Genomic DNA, 20,820 nt, shown 5'->3' on the forward strand with positions numbered 1-20,820 from the left:
CGCCGGTGACCTCCTGAAAGTTTCAGTCGACAAAGTGCTCCAATGCCGACGAGCAGTGATGGAAGGTCGGGCTGGACTGAAGGCGGGAGAACTTGGGGTCAAAAGGGTGATAATATCAGGAGCAAGGCTGATGGTGTTTGGCGCAGGAATGAGGTAAATAAGCACTCTAATGGGACAACCGGAATTCATTCATTCCAACCCAAGGTGGGGACAGAGCATACTATTTCAGGAAGATCTTGGCCTTTGGAGAGAGATGACGATGGGAGGATTAATGGCACAGGTGGCTCAGTACAGGAGTCAGAGCATAAATCTTCGGCCGGTTTGTGCGAAGAGGACAAAGCAGACGAACCAATCTGTAAAAATGTGGGTCCAAATTTCAGGGATAATAAAACATGGGTGGCAGAGAGGGAACAAAACAAGACAAGTCTCATTATGTCAAATGATAATGTGCAGGTGGAACCAATGGAGGTAGAGAATTTTGGCCCAGGGGACAATGCTGTTAATGCCCTACACCTGAAGGAGCAAAGCGTTTACCTGGACCAAAATAACACTCTGAATTTGGAAAAGGAAAAACACTTTGTAAGAACATATAAGAAAATAGTGAGACAACTTGGTACAAGCAACCCTCCTCTACCTGCTCAGGAAGGAGGAAAGAGGAAAATGGAGGCTGAACAGGGAGTACATGTTAGTAATCAAAACAAGAAGAGGTTGGTAATTCTGAACACAGAAGCACTGATGGGTCAAACCGAGGAACTGACGGGGCCTCAGGATGAGCCCTGTCAGGAGCAATGAATTTCCTATGTTGGAACTGCCGGGGGGTGGGGACTCCCCGGATAGTTCAGGAGCTGTTGGGCCTTGTTAGGTCCCAAAACCCCAAGGTCCTCTTCCTTTCAGAGACGAGGATGAGTGAAAGTCGTGTTAAGAATTTAAAGTGGAGGTTGGGCCTGCATAATTGTTTAGCTGTCAGCAGCAATGGTCTTAGTGGTGGTCTGGCTTTATTTTGGGATGAGAGCATTTCTATCAACCTGCTGACGTTAGGGGAAAGATACATTGACGTCATGATTCGTGAGGACCCTACTCAGGTTTGGTGGCGGACTACCTTTGTCTATGGTGAGCCAAGAGTAGAGAACCGCAAACATATGTGGGACCTGGTGAGAAGACTTAGGGGGGTCGGGCCGGAACCATGGATGGTGATTGGAGATTTCAATGAAGCGATGTGGCAATATGAATATTTCTCTGAAACTCCTCGGGCGGAGCGTCAGATGACAGATTTCAGAGAGGTCTTGAGTCACTGTGATTTGCATGATCTGGGTTTTGTTGGGATTCCATGGACATATAATAATAATCAACCGGGACGGAGGAATGTAAGAGTGCGTCTTGATAGGTGTGTTGCAGATACATGTTGGATTAATTTGTTTCCAGAAGCGAGAGTTCAGCATTTGGTTTCATCCCGTTCTGATCACAAGCCGCTGCTAGTACGGATGAAAGAAGAGCAAAATACTTCTCACCACTCTAGAATATTTCGGTACAAAATTATGTGGGAACGGTCTGCTTCTCTGGCAACGGAGGTGGAGCATTCCTGGGAGCGCCGAAACCCAGGTACTGATCTAGGTGTGTTGGCACAGAATCTGAAATCAATGATGGGTGCTTTGCGCAACTGGAGTCATGTCAATTTTGGTCACGTCACAAAGCAGATTGCTCAATTGAAAGTTCAGCTAGCTCATTTGGAAAGAGCAGACCCGGTGGGCAACCGAGATAGCATTCGAGATACAATTTTCAAACTAGATGAGCTACTCTATAGAGAGGAAATGATGTGGAAGCAGCGTTCAAGAATTTCATGGTTGAAAGAAGGTGATCGAAACACACATTATTTTCACAGGAAAGCTCTTTGGCGTTCAAGAAAAAATAGAATAAAGAAGTTGAAGAAAGATGATGGCTCCTGGTGTGAAGATCAATCTGAAATGAGAAACATGACACAAAAATATTTTTGTGAGCTGTTTACTCGGGATGACAGCGTTCAACCTGAGGAGCTGATCGCCCTGTTTCAATCAAAGATAACAGAGGATATGAATTTGTCCTTAGCTAAACCTTACTCCAATGAAGAAATTAGTGATGCTCTATTCCAAATCGGACCGATTAAGGCCCCGAGCCCTGATGGGTTCCCTGCTCGTTTCTTCCAAACTAATGGGAGATCATGAAGGATGATATTGTTAATTCGGTCAAAGATTTCTTCCACACTGGAGTCATGCCTCTGGGGGTTAATGATACGGCCATTGTGCTAATACCAAAGGTGGTGTTTCCAGAGAGCTTGAAGGATTTCCGGCCGATAAGTTTATGCAATGTTATTTATAAGGTGGTTTCTAAATGCATAGTCAATCGACTTAGGCCGTTGTTGCAGGATATTATTTCCCAAAATCAGAGTGCATTTATTCCGGGTCGCTTGATTACGGACAATGCCCTTATTGCTTTTGAATGCATACATACAATTCATACTACCCGAGATGAAAGAAGTCAGTTTTGTGCTTACAAGTTGGATCTATCCAAAGCTTATGATCGTGTGGATTGGAGTTTTTTAGAAAAGGTGTTGTTGAAGCTGGGCTTTCAAGGTCAATGGGTTCAGAGGGTAATGTCATGCATTTCCTCTGTTCGTTACACAGTTCGCTTCAATGGGGTGCCGATGGCATCCTTTACTCCAACCCGTGGTCTGCGCCAGGGTGATCCTCTGTCTCCGTTTTTATTCCTCTTCGTGGCTGATGGGTTAACTACTATTCTGCATAAGAAAATCCAAGAGAGAGCCTTACAGGAGCTTCAAATATGTCGCGGCGCGCCGGGTATTTCTCACCTTTTATTTGCGGATGACACTCTTTTATTCTTCAAAGCTAACTCAGAACAAGCTTTGATGGTGAAGCAAGTGCTAGACACCTTTGTTAGGTGCACTGGTCAGTTGGTTAATCCGACCAAATGTTCTATCATGTTTAATCAACACGGTGATACGGTGCTTCAGGAACAGGTTAAACAAATCTTAAAGGTGCAGATATCTTCTTTTGAAGCAAAATATTTAGGCCTTCCCACTCCTTCAGGGCGCATGAAAAAGGTTACATTTCAATCTATCAAACAACGTCTTGATAAGAGACTCAGTGACTATTCCGAGAAGTGCATGTCAAGTGGAGCAAAGGAGGTTTTGATCAAATCAGTAGCACAAGCCCTACCAACTTACATCATGTCTGTGTTCCATATCCCAGAAGGTCTTTGTGATGAGTTAACAGGTGTAATCCGAAACTTCTGGTGGGGGACACAAAATGGCCATAGGAAATTGCCATGGGTAGCATGGGATCGTATGATTCAGAAGAAGTGTTGTGGTGGACTTGGTTTCAAAGACCTAAGATTGTTTAATCAAGCTCTGCTTGCAAGACAGGCATGGCGTCTTATTCACTTTCCGGACAGCTTGTGTGCAAGACTTCTAAAGGCCAAGTATTATCCTCGAGGCTCCTTAATCGACACAGCCTTCAGCTCAAATGCTTCAAGTACTTGGAAGGCTGTTATCCATGGACTTGAATTATTGAAATAAGGAGTCATATGGCGCATTGGTTCTGGATCTCAGGTTCGAATATGGCGTGACCCCTGGACCCCAAGGAAATATACTCTTCGGGTCACAACAACAAGACGGAGATGCAGACTTCACTGGGTTTCCGAGCTGATGGATTCAAATGGAACAGACTGGGATAAGGACCGGCTTACTGCATATTTTAACCCGGCTGATATTGAGGCTATCTCAAAAATTATTCTCCCACAAAGGCGATCTGAAGATTTCATTGCTTGGCATATGGAAAGAACGGGGATTTTCACAGTTCGCAGTGCTTATAATCTGGGCCTACAGCTACGCAATGCGGCCTCCATGGCTGGGAGTTCCACTTCTGCAGTTGCTGGTGATGGAAAGTTGTGGCACCATGTCTGGTCTGGTCACTTACCACAGAAAATCAAAAATTTTGCTTGGAAACTCTCTCGAGATGCCCTTCCAACGAAGCATAACAAATATAAAAGAAGGTTAGAAGTGGATAGTATCTGTAATCTGTGTGGTACTGCAATTGAAGATAGTCACCATGCTGTTGTCCGTTGTCCTAGGGCGCATGCACTCCGGCAGGCTTTGAGGGGGCTTTGGCCGTTGCCGGATGAAGAGCTATTCAACTCCTCGGGCCCTGATTGGCTTCTTTTACTCCTCCAAAATGTGTCGGTTGAACAACGTGACCTGCTCAGACTTTTATTCTGGAAAGCTTGGACAGTTCACAACAATATTGTGCATAACTCTGGTCCTACTTCAGTTGATAGTTCAATCCATTCCCTGCTGTCGTATCGGGAATCTCTAATGAATATAAGCCAATATAACGTCTCCCAGGATGTGAAAGGTAAAGGTTTAGCTTGGATTTCAGGGGGAAATCCTCTTCTGATGCACAAACCTTTGGTGGACTTCTCTAGGAAAGCATGGATACCCCCGAAGCATGGATGGGTAAAAGTAAATGTTGATGGCGCGTACATTGAGCAAACTGGGGAGGCTGGGATTGGTATGCTGGCTAGAGATCATACAGGTACGGTCTGTTTTTCTGCTTGGCGTGTCATGTTCCACTGTTCGGGTCCTGTCGAAGCGGAAGCTCGAGCCTGTGTTGAAGGGTTGAGGCTTGCGTCTCAATGGGTTCATCTGCCGGTTTTGCTAGAATCCGACTGCTCAAGAGTGGTCAAAGCTTTTAAAAGCACGATGAAGGACAGGTCTGAGATTGCGTTCCAGATCAGAGAAGGCAAAGAACTGGTACATTTGCTTCAAGAGGTGCAGTTCGTTCAGGTAAATCGTGAGCGAAATTCAGCAACGCATGTCTTAGCTCAGTTGGCTAGAAGGAATGTACATTCGGCTGTCTGGTTGAGGCAAGTGCCCTCTTGTATTGCCCAACTAGTTGTTCCGGAGTGCAATAGTTCTCCTTAATCTATAAATCTCATGATTCCACTCAAAAAAAAAAAAACTAGGGCTCGTTATCCAGCCCTAGTTACCAGCGCCCTTCAAGAGCTTGATCGGCACTCGGCAGCTTTTGAAACGACGACTCTCCGTCCGGGACTACGGGTCAAAGCATCACATCGTTCACACTGCCTAGTGCCTTCACTACACGCCAGAGTGCCAGACTGAGCTCGCCGTAAACTACTTGGCTACTACTTCAATCCAATTGTTTCCGTGGAGAGCCGCTTGCAGCTACCGGACGCCGTAAGCTGGCACGCCATGGGGTCTCTCCGCTTCATCCTCCTTCCATGCTTCCTCCTCGCGGTCGTTTGCTTTGACCACGCGGCCGTGCTCGCCGCCGACGAGTTCACCTACAATGGCTTCGGCAGCGCCGGCCTCACGCTCGACGGCATGTCCGTCGTGGCGCCGAACGGCCTCCTGGTGCTCAGCAACGGCACCAACCAGATGGCCGGCCACGCGTTCCACCATCAGCCGCTCCGCTTGCGGGACGGCGCGGGGGGCGCCGTCCGGTCCTTCTCAGCCGCGTTCGTCTTCGCCATCGTGTCCAACTTCACCGTGCTGAGCGACAACGGCATGGCATTCCTGGTCGCGCCCAGCACCAGGCTCTCCACCTTCAACGCCGGCCAGTACCTCGGCATCCTCAACGTCAGCGACAACGGCAAGGCCGACAACCGCGTCTTCTTCGTCGAGCTCGACACCATGCTCAACCCGGAGTTCCAGGACATGAACAGCAACCACCTCGGCGTGAACGTCAACAGCATGAAGTCCCTGCAGAACCACAGCGCCGGGTACTACGACGACGCCACGGGGGCGTTCAACAACCTGAGCCTCATCAGCCGCCAGCCCATGCAGGTCTGGGTCGACTACGACGGCGCCACCACGCAGCTCGACGTGACGATGGCGCCCCTGGGCGTGCTCAAGCCCAAGAAGCCCCTCATCTCCGCGCCGGTCAACCTCTCGGCGGTCGTGACCGACACGGCCTACATCGGGTTCTCGGCGGCCACCGGCGTCGTCTACACGCGGCACTACGTTCTTGGCTGGAGCTTCGCCGTGAACGGCGCGGCCCCGCTGCTGGACACCTCGAAGCTTCCAGCTCTGCCGCGGTTCGGGCCGAAGCCCCGGTCCAAGGTGCTGGAGATCGTGCTCCCGATCGCCACCGCGGCGTTCGTCCTGGCGCTCCTCATCGGCGTCTTCCTGTTCGTGCGGAGGCGGATGAGGTACGCCGAGGTGCGCGAGGACTGGGAGGTGGAGTTCGGCCCACACCGCTTCTCGTACAAAGAGCTCTACCAGGCCACCAAGGGCTTCAAGAACAAGCAGCTTCTGGGCACCGGTGGCTTCGGGAGGGTGTACAAGGGCGTCCTCCCAAAGTCCAAGCTTGAGATCGCCGTGAAGAGGGTGTCGCACGACTCGAAGCAGGGGATGAAGGAGTTCATCGCCGAGGTTGTCAGCATCGGGCACCTCCGACACCGGAACCTCGTGCAGCTGCTCGGATACTGCCGGCGGCAAGGGGAGCTGCTCTTGGTGTACGACTACATGTCGAACGGCAGCCTCGACAAATACCTCTACGACAACAAGAAGCCTGTTCTCGATTGGGATCAGAGATTTCAGATCATCAAGGGCATCGCGTCCGGCCTATTGTACCTCCACGAGGACTGGGAGAAAGTCGTCATCCACCGGGACATCAAGGCCAGCAACGTGCTCCTCGACGGCGACATGAACGGCAGGCTGGGCGATTTCGGCCTCGCGAGGCTGTACGACCACAGCGTTGACCCGCAGACGACGCACGTCGTCGGCACCATGGGGTACCTCGCCCCGGAGCTGCTGCGCACGGGCAAGGCGACGCCGGTCACCGACGTGTTTTCCTTCGGCGTGTTCGTGCTGGAGGTCACCTGCGGGCGCCGCCCGCTCCAGTGCATCGCGCCCGACGACCAAAACGTGCTGCTAGACTGGGTGCAGGATCACGAGCGCAAGGGCGCGGCCCTCGACACGGTGGACTCGCGCCTGTGCGGCAAGTACGACGCCGACGAGGCCCGGATGGCGATTAAGCTGGGTCTCATGTGCGCGCACCCCTTACCCGACGCGCGCCCCAGCATGCGCCAGGTCGTGCAGTACCTGGTGGGCGACGCCCCGATGCCGGAGGTGGCGCCGACGTACGTGAGCTACACCATGCTGGCGCTGATGCAGAACGACGGGTTCGACTCGTTCGTCATGTCGTTCCCGTCCATGGCCACATCGAGCGTCAGGCCCGTCTCCAGCGGCTTCTCTGCCGTGTCCGGCCTCTCCGGCGGAAGGTGAATAAAACAGTCGCTGTCACAGTAAAAAAAGTGTTAGGAAATGCTTCAGCCCATATGCATTATCAGAAAGTCGTCGGTCGAGGCTTCTCATCGAGATTACAATCTTCGGAGACCGTAAAAGCTTATCAGATTGCTCTTTCTCTATATATTTTGAGAGAAAATATTAGTAAAAAAAGATATCTTTTAGTTATCTGATACAAAGTGATCGACAGTTAATAATAATATAAGTAAAAAATATCCTGACACCCGGGACAGTACGGTATCGTACCACAATTGACGATCGTCTTAGCATTGCATCCTTATGGTTGCTTGCACTATTATGTTTGTTATAATAGATAATATCTTCTAGCTAGAGATAAAAGTATTTTTACCGAGACTCGAGCTATGTAAATTCAATCGGTTCTAGATCTTGTAGTACGATGGTAACTTGTACCATTATTTTTGTAAGAACATACTTATATGTTTATATTTCGAATGACAATATAAATACAAATAACTGGCTACTAGACCAGGAGAGGAATTTTTTAACATCAATATATTTAGTGTTCTTTTCTCCTCACTTTTGTTTTAAACTTGAATCATTCGTGTATGTGTATTTTTGCCGTATTTATTTATAAAAGACTTTCTATTCCGGAAAAAAAAAGATTCTGTCGCTTTTGCTAGTCTTGTTGGTGACTTGACTTGGCGTACCCTGTAACATAGTTCGAGCTCTACTAGTAGTTACTGTAATTTCTAGTACTCCTACTAGCTTAGTACTGGTAAGTACATAAACCGTGAGCAGTAATGGTGTGCTGTTTAGTCTATTGTGCGTTGTAACCTTGGAGTGCGATGTTGCAAAGACTCGAGCAATCATTCAACGTCATGAGACGCACCAGCGTCACGGCACCGTTGCCTATACTGGACGAGCCATTTTAGTATAGCCCGTGACAGCGAAGTGAGCATATCTCTCTTTTCTTTTGACCTCAGCGCTATGGCGCTGCCGCTGGTGTCGCACTCGCGGTCACGGTGGTACTTGAATATGTCATCACGGCGCCACCGGCACGGCGTTTTGTCACCGATGGCGGCCACGGCCAAAAGATGATCGCAACGGCTGTTGTTTTTCTAGCATTGGGCAGTGCGAAAGGATAGCGTGAGACAAGCGCGCGCGGCCGTACTCGGCTGCTGAGCCCGTGGTTTTCTGGCCATTTCCATTTCCAGCACATTTCGATTCGTTTGATTGCTTGGGGCCTTGGGCAGCTTGGCTCTTTCTGACTTTTTTGCTGCTAGTTTTCACCGAACTTCAGAGAGTTGATTCGGATGTAAGGACGGAGAATTCTTGTGATTTGGGTGCTCATTCTAGATCTCCATGAGAATTTTCAGGTTCGTAACTTTCTGTCAGCATCAGAATGGATTCCTAAATCCTGAGAAGTTACGCAAGATCTAGAATGAGCACAAGCCGTAATTTAGGGTGGGGTTTAGCAAGTAACTTGGCATACTGACAACTCTGACAAAGCATTGCCTGCCGCTGACCGAAGCAAGTGATGGGGATTCAGTTGATACGGTCTCACTTATCGCAAAGATTTTTTAGAGACTCTGCAGTTGCACCACATGGTGGGTCGTGTTCAAGAATCAATCATGCCTCGGACTGGTGCAGCCTAGTCTGATACAATCTATTTAAGTCTATTAGCTAAGCGGACTGTATCGTGTCAGCCTATGAACTGAGTCTTCAATCCAGATATAGTTTATTTAAGATTGAATCGTACCATACTAGTCCGTAGTAGGGTGAGGTGACGTGGCGCAACGCTGGATGAGGTGATCACAGGGAACAAGGACTCAAGGAGGTAACAGGGAAAGACGGCACGGCAAGGCATGCTGACTTAGCTAGGTTGAGCCATGTGTGCCGAGACGTCGACCAAAGTATAACCTAGCTTATCGTTGTTGTATTAACACACTATATCGAGACATCGATCTAAACACGATCTAAATTGCAAAGCAAGTGCCCAGCCCGAGGAGAGACGCCGGGCCTGGACTGGCCTTCCTGCCATGACCCCGTGCTGGCCGCGTGCGTGCCCCTGACTCCAAAACTGGGCCAATCTTGGACCGCATAGCCCAAAGCTCGAGTGCCACGGACCACGGGCGCGCGGTTCTCGCCGCACCTGGTGGCAGGCTGCGCACAGACCTCGAGTCCTCGACAGACGCCCGCCGTCGTGTCCGAAGGGGAATGAATCATCTTCTCCAAGGCTATCATAGCGCTCGCATTTCTCAGGCCACGCCGCCACCGCCTTGAATCGGAGAGGAAGCATGGAGGCGGCCGTTTCGAATCCCTCGAGCAAGAGGTGCGTCCGTCCGTTGAATCCGCCCTTGTCCCTTTGCTGCTAGTTGCGACTTCTTCCGCTGAATTGCGCTGGTACGTACAACCAGGATCGCGCTGGTCACCGGAGGGAACAAGGGGGTCGGGCTGGAGACGTGCAGGCAGCTGGCGTCCAGGGGGCTCAGGGTCGTTCTCACGGCGAGGAATGAGGCTAGGGGGTTGGAAGCGGTCGAGGCACTCGGACGCTCCAGCGGCGACGCCGATGTTATCTTTCACCAGCTTGATGTCACCGACCCCTCCAGCACCGCCCGGCTCGCGGATTTCGTCAGGGATCAGTTCGGGAGGCTTGATATCCTGGTATGACCGGCTCCCCTTGTCGCTCGCTTCACCCTCTGATGGTATTGGGTGCTTCGTGAATTTGGGAAAGTGGGAATTGACACCGTTCCACTAAGACCTGAGGAGAGACTTACAGAGCTATGCATTCTATTTTGCTCTCTACATGTGAATTGAACTTGGTATGTGTACATAAAAAAGTGAACAAAAAGGCCATACTTTGTTGCTCAATTCTTTTTTAGACACACCATCAACATTCCCAGCAAGCAGGAACCGTTCATGATTGATTTATATTATGATGTAATCCATAGAGCGAAAGCCAAATACTTCCCAAGGATTACAGAATGGCTAGAAGCAATGCCATAATTTCTTTTGTTTTTTCTGCTTCTTTTGGTTTTGTTTTTCTTCTTTTGTTCTGTATGTAAAAACCTTCTTGTAAACTCTGTCAAAAAAAAAAGTGATGTTGTTTACTAGTCTTGTAAACTCTGTTCCATTACAAAGCTGTTTTGCTTCACAATTCCTGAAAACAAAGCATGCAATGAAATCATTTTGTGGTTTTTGTGTCTCTGAGCATTCCTTTAGTACGCATTTGTGTTTTGATCAAGTGATTCTTCTCTGAATTATTTGCAATGCATCACCATCATTTTGTCACTCCTTTTGTTTGTAGATCAATAATGCGGGGATTTCAGGTGTTGACCGTGATCCAGTTTTAGTTGCCAGAGTCAAGGATAAGGTACTCTTAACGACTTAACTAAAGCAAAATATTGCAAAGTACTATTGCTTTGCAGTTTGAAGTCTGTGAACAATTCCCATCTCCCATGTACTTCTTATATTTCACAAAGAGGCAAAGTTAATGTACTATAGTTCCCTATGTCTGTAGTTGTTTATTGCTATCTTTCAAGACATCTTATAGCTTGGAACATAGTAGTTAGTATGGTAAACATCTTCGCTTTTTGATTGACAATCCAAAAATTATGCAATGCAGCCACCACGTTTGAAAAGTGAATCGAGTTTTATATTGGACCTTTACCTACAACCTGACTAGTTACATACTGAATTACATCATTAAATTTGTACACACTGCTACAAAAGGAAAAGGTTCTGTATGATTGTAGAATAATTAACATGCCTATGCACCGATAGGTTGAAGGCATGGATGTAAATCAGAGAGTTGAATGGATGAGAGAAAATTCAAAAGAGACATACGAGGAAGCCAAAGAATGTACGAGGACTAACTATCATGGTGCCAAGAATGTCACGGAGGCACTGCTTCCTCTTCTTCAGTTATCCTCCTCTGGAAGAATTGTCAATGTTTCTTCAGGCTTTGGACTGCTGAGAGTAAGTTCTGCAAATCCCTGTGCATTTAAACAGGAAAAGTAAATTGTTAATTTTATTGATCACAGATCATTGCCAACATAGTATTTGCCAGAATATTTCTGCACTTTTTCAGAAGCATGCTTGAATGGTCTCCTTTTGTTTTGAATCTCATTTATTTTTTGCATGACAACCAATAACTTTTTGGAAAAGCATTCTTATTCAAGTCCACATTCCACAAACTTCTTTCTGAGTAACTTCTTCCCTCATATGCAGCTACCAGGCGTAGCCTTTTTTTGTAAATGGTGATATCAATGTAACCACAAAACTTTAAATCATATTGCTTTACTAAGTTTGTGTTCATTTCAAAGATATCCCCAAACACCATCTTTTTTGGGGGTTGCCTGCAATGAAAAGGCTCCATTAGTTTTAGTTCACTCGCCTTCCCTTGCTCTTGTGCACATGTAGATGTAGTTGTTACTAAAGACCGTACTGTTTCTTCTTGGGCAGAACTTCAATAGTGAAGAACTTAGGAAGGAATTTGATGACATTGACAACCTTACTGAAAAGAGACTGGATGAGCTATTGGATTTGTTCCTAGAAGATTTCAAGGCCAACTTACTAGAGGCACATGGGTGGCCAACGGATGGATCTTCAGCCTACAAAGTTGCCAAAGCCGCCCTTAATGCATACACAAGGATTCTTGCCAAGAAGTACCCTGCACTCCGTATCAACTGTTTGACACCTGGTTATGTCAAGACCGACATGTCCATGCACATGGGAGTGTTGACTCCTGAGGAGGGTGCTAGCAACCCTGTAAAGGTTGCTCTCTTGCCCGACGATTGCCCAACTGGTGCTTATTTTGATCTGAACGGTGAGGTGTCTTCTGTGTGATTATATCATACGATCTGTTTTGTTTAAGTCCTTACTTTCAGAATAAGGAAAGAGTTATACTGTAGTAGGTGACAATAAAATGGTTTAGTTTGACTTGTGTACTCAAATTATATGATGAAGGAGGAAATAGTAGAGCTTGACCCCGTGATTTCCTTCTCTCTTTTTTGTATGGTTTATCTGGAAACGATTGCAATAAACCATGATTGAAATGTTTGGTCACCCAACTTCTTTACCTTTTCTGTTGAGAGGACACTACTAATTTACTCGATCATGTTAGTACTTATGGCCTCGTATTCTGTGTTGTTGGGTAGATGCCTAGATGGTACCATGCCGAGGCCAATTGCTATTGCTTCGGAGCATTGCAGAAATATTGGCTATAAACTTTTCTAGACCGAAGGTGAATATTGTGTTCAGAAGCAGAAAGCATGTGAGAAATTACATGACACATATCTTCCTTTTGTGCTTCCAAGAATTAGTTGCACTTTTTTCCAGAATCGGGATGATCTACTTCTGACTTTCTGAGCTAGTGAACTTATTCTGTTTTTTTCAAGCCTGCTAGTGAACATATTCTAGGGAAGTTGGTAAGCGGTCGAGAAACTTATCAAACAAAAAGAGCCAGTGGTACACGATAATACTCAGTTACCGACTATCTGAAGTTTTATACGGGCCTTGTCTTTTTTAAATGAAGGAATATATATTATCCTAACCTCTGCATCAAATGATACACATAGCCGTATACCGGTCTTATCTTGTTTATATTGATCATCGAATTGCTTCTGGTAAGGAATTGATCCTAGCTCAGTTGGTGGGAGATGGAGATGTACATTCTCAACATTTAGATTTGAGTCATCTTTGACTCAAATTTAGTTATCTATTTCTTTTTATTTATAATGTCACCTTGTAGGTTGGTTGGGTTTTTTTTTAATTGCTTCTGGTAGTGTGATAATAATTTGGAAGATTCAATTTGGAATATTCACAATCAAGTCAGGCATTTTTCCATGCTAACTTGGGACAACTGTCTTCATGATTGCTTCGGCATGGCGTCACTGCATACCTGTTAACCATGGATCAGATGCAGATATTAGAAGGATATCCTAATACTCTCTTCAGTAAAAAATACATAATGTTTTTAACTTTTTAGGTCTTAGTCGTACAATTTTGATCATTATTTTCTAGTAGAATATAGTTGTAATATCTAACAAAAAATATAATATTATGAAATTATTTTTAAGATAAATCCACGTGTGTGTTTTTTATATTTCTAAACTAAATATTTTAATATATATTGACAATCTAAGTTTTAAAATTTTGATCGAATCTTAATTAAAAGATCAAGTATTTATGACTAGAGGAAATATCTTTTTGGCAGCATTGATTTGATCCGAATAAATATAGTACGCAGACCTGCTTCGTCGTCTCAATCAAACACGCACCACGTGAAGTAACCTCTAATCTGATCTTGGCTACTTGTAATTTGTAAACGCCAGTGGTTACGGGCTAACAGACACATGGGTATTGTTATGATGTTGATAAAAAGGGTAAAAAAATTACCACGAGTAGGTGAGGAATCTCTCTTTCTTCTTGGATATCGAATTGAAAACTCTGAACAATTGTTTATTTACTTGTCACCAACACCTAACCGCGCTGCAGCTGAGCAGGGGAACCAGATCCTCTAGTTAGAAGAGCTCTAAATTAGAAGAGGTAAGTCACTCGCGGACATTTGTTTATTTACTGCAAATCACTGCACTCTTTCACGGATCATTATTCATTCTACTGTTTGTGGGTGACTTCTCCTCTTCTAAGCAGAAGATGTGGTTACCTGAGCAAGCTAGCATCTCCCATCTCCTTGTTCGAGCCGAGCTCGAGGTGCACGATCATGGAAGGAGACATCTCCAATCTCCCAAACACAAGGTATGTACTAACAAGCGATTGGGTTCGTCCGGTTGCGTTTGCCAGGACCGCTGTGGTCACCGGCGGGAACGGAGGGATCGGGTTCGAGGTGTTCCGACGACTGGCTGGCAGCGGCGTCACCGTCGTTTTGACAGCTAGAGACGAGAGGAGGGGGGCAGCGGCCGTCGAGAAGCTCAGAGCTGGGGCTCTCCGATGTCGTTTTCCACCAGCTGGAGGTCACCGATGCTTCGAGCATTGTTCGACTGGCTGATATCTTGAAGATCCGTTTTGGGAAGCGCTAGACATCCTGTTGGCCACAGATTGATCCTGCAAAACTGCCGGTGATGCACGTGGTCCAAAACCAGCCGCGGCAGATTTGCTGACTAGCGCGTGCCGTCTTCACGCGGGGGGGGGGGGGGGGGGGACAACGCACGCGTCCGGTGATGTCTGTCGATTCGGCCGGGCTTGATGGGGTGGCACCGCCGCGAGACGTGGGCAGCAGCAAGGAAGCAGACGACGACTTGGATCAGCGAGGAGCACCGGCCGTCGCTGCTCGAGGCCGATGCACGTGATCGTGCGCGACGTCGAACCAAAAAAAAATCATATGGATCCTAGCGCTGGATAACTAGGATAACACTAGGAAGAGAGGCACGCTTCGCCGCGCCCCCAGGCCGAGAGAGATGGGAAGCAAGATCGTGAAGCTGTGGAGAGAGACGGCGACAAGCACGTTCAGCTAATCGGTTTCCCGACTTTACTACTTGGTTAGAGCAGAGGGTGAGAAAGAGAGGTGAGAGAAATACATAGATGGATGTGACAAGAACTTTTTTGGTTGACAACTAAAGTATGCTGAGGGGATATTGATTTCTCCGGACTTATACAGAGCGGGAGTTAGGATAGAGCGAAAACGCAAGAGAAGTATGGAAGAAAGGGGTGTTGAGGATTTTTTTTTTTACCGACGACTGAAGTCTGCGGAGGAGGATGCTTGATTTCTTTGGACTCACGTGTTATCGGTGTATCAGGAACTGAGGGTCTCTGAGTCCCGAGGCCAGGCCAGGCCAGCCGTCCGCCACGCGTCACCATCCTGCGAGGTCCCTCCTGCGGGATGAGGAAATTCTAAGTTCCGGAAGAAGGTGCTCGGGGCCATAGCCTCTGTTCCCCGAGCACCTCAGTTCCCCGATGACCCACAGAGTCCAAGTACCGGGAAGAAAGTGCTCGGAGAGGTGCCCGCTCGCCCCCGAGTACCCTAGTCCCCCGATGGGCCGAAGAGCTAAGTGCTCGGGAGAGAGTCCTCGGGGCTGCGCGTGGCAGCCCCCGAGCGCTCGGTTCCCCGAAGGTTCTACAGAAGTGCTCGGGAGAGAGTGCTCGGGGCTGCACGTGGCAGCCCCCGAGCACTCGGTTCCCCGAAGGTTCGCGTAAAGGCGCTCGAGAGAGGGTGCTTGGGGTTGCGCGTGGCAGCCCCCGAGCACTCGGTTCCCCGAAGGTTCGCACGAGGACACCCGAAGCCCCGACGACTCAGAGGGGCCTGCCGACGAGGTGTCGACTAGTCAGAGGTCCAAGGCCGCATTTAATGGACATGCGCGGCCTGACATCCTGACATCCCCAACTGCTCCCGCCGCAATGTCAGTCCCTGCCATGCTTTGGCAGGGGGGCGTGGGTCCATTAATTGCACGGATCCCGTCCCGTATCATCCAGTGTGTCTCGAGATAACGTTGCTGGGATCAAGGCGTTCCGCCTGCCACTCTGCCGTGGCAGAAGAACAAGACAGGGTGGGCGCGCCGGATGCCGCTATGGCTGCCCGGTGGGCCCTCTCAACGGCGCCCACCGCTGGGGCGTCCACAGCGGCGGGCGATCGGGCGACGCGCCACTTTTTTCCACCACCCCTGTCACTTCGCCCAGAGGGAATGACGACGTCTTTCTCAGTCGTGGCGTCTCGGAACTTGTGCCTCCTCTTTCCCGTTCGGGGTATGTCGTGGCCGACGAGTGCATAAAAGGAAGAAGAGGCAGAGAAAAGAAAGGGCGGCCCCCGAATCAGATAAATTGAGAAAACATCATCGAAGGCAGACCAAGACAACCTGAACACACGAGAAAACATCCGAAGACAGATCGAGACGATCAAAGACATCATCCGAAGAACACCGCAAGCAAGCTTGAGTAGAGTTAGAACAAGGGAGCCTCAAGCTCTCAGTTAGACCATATATTCTTGTAACCAGACATTTTCCCTGAGGGATCCCCCTTCGGGGAAAGTTATTGCATCCATACAGGAGTAGGGTATTACGCCCCCGTGCGGTCTGAACCTGTCTAAACCCCAGTGCATTTGCTTCCCTTTGCACTAGGTCGATCATCCCCCACCACCAGCCGTTGCATTTATTTTCACTCCCATTTATTTCTCCGACGAACTCATTCAGGATCATCCCCCCGGCCGAATCTCTAAAAAGGGGTCTCTCGGGATCCCTGCGACAGGAGTTAATCCTCCGACAGCTGGCGCGCCAGGTACCCACGCGGTGGCCGAGCACGTCCTCTTGGTGGGCCAGCGAGTCCTCCCGGGCACCCAGATCCGCCGCCGTGATCTCATTGTCCACCTCCCACCAGCAGATATCTTCTCTGATCTTCCGGAGGTCGTCTTCCCAACGCTGGAGGTCGGCGCGCGTCTGATCGGCCTCGCCCTCCCAGCGGGTCAGCTCGGCCCGGAGCTCCTCCACCGCCTTCTCGCGGACTGCGACCGCTGCCTCCCTCTCCTGCGCCTGCCCCGCCCTGGCAAAGGCCTCGGTGGCCTGCTGCCGTGACTCCTCAACCAGGCGGGCGGCGTCTTCTCGCTCCCGCGCGGCTTCGGCGCGGGCGACCTTCAAAATCTCTCGTTCCCGCACGACCTCCGCGCGGGTATCTTCCAGGAGTTTCTGCTCCCGCGCGGCCGCCGCGCGGGCCTCTTCCTGGGCGCTCGCAAGCTGCGCCCTCTCCAGGATCAGCCGGGCGAGCTCTGCTTCGAGCTGCCCCTCCTTTGCGTCCACCGCCGCGCCCAGCCACCCGACCACCTCCTGGACGCCCTCGATCGCGGCCAGGAGGGGGTCGGCGGGCCGGCCGGGCGCCGATGGAGCGCCAGCCTCCCCGCGATCTGCCTCCGGCGGATCCGAGGCCCCCATGGGACGCCACACCACCATCCGCCCCGGGCTCTGCATGCCCGGGGTAGGTTCCACCGGTGCCGAAGGCTCGGGCGTCGACCGCATGCCTGCCTCGGCCGCCGCATCCGCCGGCCCCGTCAAGGCCGCTGTCTCCGCCACCATCCGCCCCGGGCTCTGCATGCCCGGGGTAGGTTCCACCGGCGCCGAGGGCCCGGGCGACTGCTCCGTCCTCCCCTCGGCCGCCGCTTCCGCTATCCTCCCCTTGGCCGCCACGTCCGCTGGCGCCCCCACCGTCGCTGCATCCGCCTGCCTCGCCGCGGCCGGAGGGCTTGGCTCTGGCCCCGACGCTCGAGCTCCTTCAGTCGCAGTGGCGCCTGCGGTCGGCCTGCGGGAGATAGGCGAAGATTAAAATCAAAGCTCAGTTCGGGCAAAGAGCGCCCAAGAAAGAGCGAAGAATGAAACTTACCCGGTCGACGTCCCCCGGTACTGCCATTTGGCCGCCGGGAGCCTGAAGTCCGGATCCGACGGCGCTGGCCCGGAATCCTCCCGTCTCCTCTTCCGCTGGGGGCTCGGCGGGGCCGCCGCGCGGCTCTCAGGCGCCGCCGCGCGGCTCTCAGGCGCCGGTTCAGGCCCCATCCGCACAAGTCGCGGTTCCAGTACCGGGAACACCGCCGCTGCCGACGACGACGGCGGGGAGTCTGGCACTGGGATATAGACTCGGGGGCGCTTCCCCCGATCCCCCGGCACCGCCACCTCTACGACGTCGGCGGTGCCCTCTTCTCTGGTGCGGCGGCTGCTGCCCGCAGCGGCCCCGCCACCAGCCCGCGCCGGGCTGTTCGTGGCCTCCTCGCTGATCAGCTCGTCCAACCCAGGGAGCTCGGAGGCCTCGGGGGTCCGGCTCCTCGGCCAGTCCACGATCCCCTGGGCATCGAACTCCGGCAGCTACGCCATGATCGCCACACGATCGGGGTTGGCGCAGAGCGCCATTTCCGGCCACGGGAGCTCCGCCCGGCTCATGTCCTCCACGCCGGTCACCACTCGGGTCATGCCCTTCAGCTCCGCTGGGCCCAGGTCCCAGCTTGCGCCGATTTGGGTCCAAGTGATGTTCTCAGACCCGGTGTAGAACCAGCACGGCCGGGCCCGCTCCCGCAGGGGCGCCAGGCGACGGCGCAAGAAGTCCGCCACCACCATGACCGAGGTCAGCCCGGAGTCGCGCAGGAGTCTGATGCGCTCGAACACCGGCTCCAACCTCGCGTCCTCCGGCGGCGGCACCTCCCACGTCAACCTCTGAGGTTCCGCCGCCGCTTCTGGTAGAGCAAGACGATCGTGGGGGTCGACATCGACGAAGAACCAGTCCCGTCGCCATTCCTCCCACTTGCTGCGTAGTACCTGGGGGATGTAGTGTTCCCCCAAGCCGTCTCGTAGCCGAAGGTTGCAGCACCCCGCGACGTCCGCCGTGGAGTACCCTCTCTTCTTCCCAGCCGGCCGCAAGACGAAAAAGTGTCGGAGAAGCGTCGCCGAAGGCACCACCCCCACGAACATTTCGCAGAGCTGCGCGAAGACCGCCAGTACCACGACGGAGTTGGGGCTCAAGTGCACCAGCTGGATGCCGTAGGTCTCAAGAACTTGGAGGAAGAAGGTAGAGAACGGCGGCACCAACCCCGCCGCCATGAAAGAAGTGAATAGAACAATCCGCCCAGGAACGGTTGTCACCGGCGGACACCACCACGGCTCCCTCCTCCCCCTCGGGCACCAGCAGCTTCCTAATTTTGGCCGCCGCTTCTTCATTCCTCAGACGAGACTCCGGCAGGATGCCGTCCGGAGTCTTGTCGCAACGGCCTCCTCCGACTCTCGGTATCTCGACGAGAGCGGAGGTGTTCCGGTGGTGGAGAGAAAGGAGGAGAAGCGCTCCGGTCGCCTGAAAGTTTTCTAAGGGCTTCGGAGCACGGAGGAGGCAAGAGCAAGATTGCAGGAAGGCGTAAAGAGAGGGACGGACCGATCCCCTCCCCCTTTTATATCTCAGAGTTCAAACGTTGCCGCCCAACAGTTCGCTTGGCGAGACGGCCCCCTCGATCGGCGCAACTGTCAGGCGTATTTTCCTCGATCTGCGCGGCGACCGCGCGTGCCGCCCGTACGGTTGTTATACCCTTCGGGAGTTGTGTGGACTCGCGTCTACTCGTCTCCCCGCTGGGCCGTACCCGAGGCCCGGATCCAAAAGGCCACCTCTTGAAAGCCTGCCATGTGGCGTCCACGCCAGCCTCGGCCTCGTCCGCGATGAAGGGCCCATCCGCAGTCTCCGTGCCATCACCTACCAATGGGCCCGGGGGCTGCTGTCGGTGTATCAGGAACCGGGGGTCTCTGAGTCCCGAGGCCAGGCCAGCCGTCCGTCACGCGTCACTATCCTGCGAGGTCCCTCCTGCGGGATGAGGAAATTCTAAGTTCCGGGAGAAGGTGCTCAGGGTCACAGCCTCTAGTCCCCGAGCACCCCAGTTCCCCGACGACCCGCAGAGTCCAAGTACCGGGAAGAAAGTGCTCGGGGAGGTGCCCGCTCGCCCCCGAGTACCCTAGTCCCCCGATGGGCCGAAGAGCTAAGTGCTCGGGAGAGAGTCCTCGGGGCTGCGCGTGGCAGCCCCCGAGCGCTCGGTTCCCCGAAGGTTCTACAGAAGTGCTCGGGAGAGAGTGCTCGGGGCTGCACGTGGCAGCCCCCGAGCACTCGGTTCCCCGAAGGTTCGCGCAAAGGCGCTCGGGAGAGGGTGCTTGGGGTTACGCGTGGCAGCCCCCGAGCACTCGATTCCCCGAAGGTTCGCACGAGGACACCCGAAGCCCCGACGACCCAGAGGGGCCCGCCGACGAGGTGTCGACTAGTCAGAGGTCCAAGGCCGTATTTAATGGACATGCGCGGCCTGACATCCTGACATCCCCAACTGCTCCCGCCGCAGTGTCAGTCCCTGCCATGCTTTGGCAGGGGGGCGTGGGTCCATTAATTGCACGGGTCCCGTCCCGTATCATCCGGTGTGTCTCGGGATAACGTTGCTGGGATCAAGGCGTTCCTTCTGCCACCCTGCCGTGGCAGAAGAACAAGACAGGGTGGGCGCGCCGGATGCCGCTATGGCTGCCCGGTGGGCCCTCTCAACGGCGCCCACCGCTGGGGCGTCCACAGCGGCGGGCGATCGGGCGACGCGCCACTTTTTTTCCACTGCCCCTGTCACTTCGCCTAGAGGGAATGACGACGCCTTTCTCAGTCGTGGCGTCTCGGAACTTGTGCCTCCTCTTTCCCGTTCGGGGTATGTCGTGGCCGGCGAGTGCATAAAAGGAAGAAGAGGCAGAGAAAAGAAAGGGCGGCCCCCGAATCAGATAAATTGAGAAAACATCATCGAAGGCAGACCAAGACAACCCGAACACACGAGAAAACATCCGAAGACAGATCGAGACGATCAAAGACATCATCCGAAGAACACCGCAAGCAAGCTTGAGTAGAGTTAGAACAAGGGATCCTCAAGCTCTCAGTTAGACCATATATTCTTGTAACCAGACATTTTCCCTGAGGGATCCCCCTTCGGGGAAAGTTATTGCATCCATACAGGAGTAGGGTATTACGCCCCCGTGCGGCCCGAACCTGTCTAAACCCCGGTGCATTTGCTTCCCTTTGCACTAGGTCGATCATCCCCCACCACCAGTCGTTGCATT

General features: G+C 51.8%; 2 protein-coding genes across 2 annotated transcripts; both read left to right on the plus strand.

Annotated features, from left to right (window-relative positions):
- The first annotated feature begins 5,039 nt into the window (after nucleotides 1–5,039).
- Nucleotides 5,040–7,830, plus strand: LOC133888780 (L-type lectin-domain containing receptor kinase SIT2-like). The gene has a single exon (XM_062329141.1). The coding sequence runs from the start codon at nucleotides 5,261–5,263 to the stop codon at nucleotides 7,295–7,297; it is 2,037 nt and encodes a 678-aa protein (XP_062185125.1). The 5' UTR covers nucleotides 5,040–5,260; the 3' UTR covers nucleotides 7,298–7,830.
- Nucleotides 7,831–9,447: 1,617 nt separating this feature from the next.
- LOC133888782 (salutaridine reductase-like) lies at nucleotides 9,448–12,346 on the plus strand. Its single transcript, XM_062329146.1, has 5 exons — nucleotides 9,448–9,611; nucleotides 9,697–9,943; nucleotides 10,587–10,652; nucleotides 11,063–11,257; nucleotides 11,744–12,346. The coding sequence occupies exons 1-5, from the start codon at nucleotides 9,577–9,579 to the stop codon at nucleotides 12,125–12,127; spliced, it is 927 nt and encodes a 308-aa protein (XP_062185130.1). The 5' UTR covers nucleotides 9,448–9,576; the 3' UTR covers nucleotides 12,128–12,346.
- The last annotated feature ends 8,474 nt before the right edge of the window (nucleotides 12,347–20,820 follow it).

This window comes from Phragmites australis, chromosome 13 (assembly GCF_958298935.1).
Source record: "Phragmites australis chromosome 13, lpPhrAust1.1, whole genome shotgun sequence".
Lineage (NCBI taxonomy): Eukaryota > Viridiplantae > Streptophyta > Magnoliopsida > Poales > Poaceae > Phragmites > Phragmites australis.

Excerpts from the sequence above, each read along its gene's own strand:
- LOC133888780 (XM_062329141.1), top strand. The coding sequence starts at position 5,261 with ATGGGGTCTCTCCGCTTCATCCTCCTTCCATGCTTCCTCCTCGCGGTC.
- LOC133888782 (XM_062329146.1), top strand. The coding sequence starts at position 9,577 with ATGGAGGCGGCCGTTTCGAATCCCTCGAGCAAGAG. Across the intron at positions 9,612-9,696 it reads TCGAATCCCTCGAGCAAGAG|GATCGCGCTGGTCACCGGAG; the intron begins GTGCGTCCGTCC and ends ACGTACAACCAG. Across the intron at positions 10,653-11,062 it reads TTGCCAGAGTCAAGGATAAG|GTTGAAGGCATGGATGTAAA; the intron begins GTACTCTTAACG and ends ATGCACCGATAG.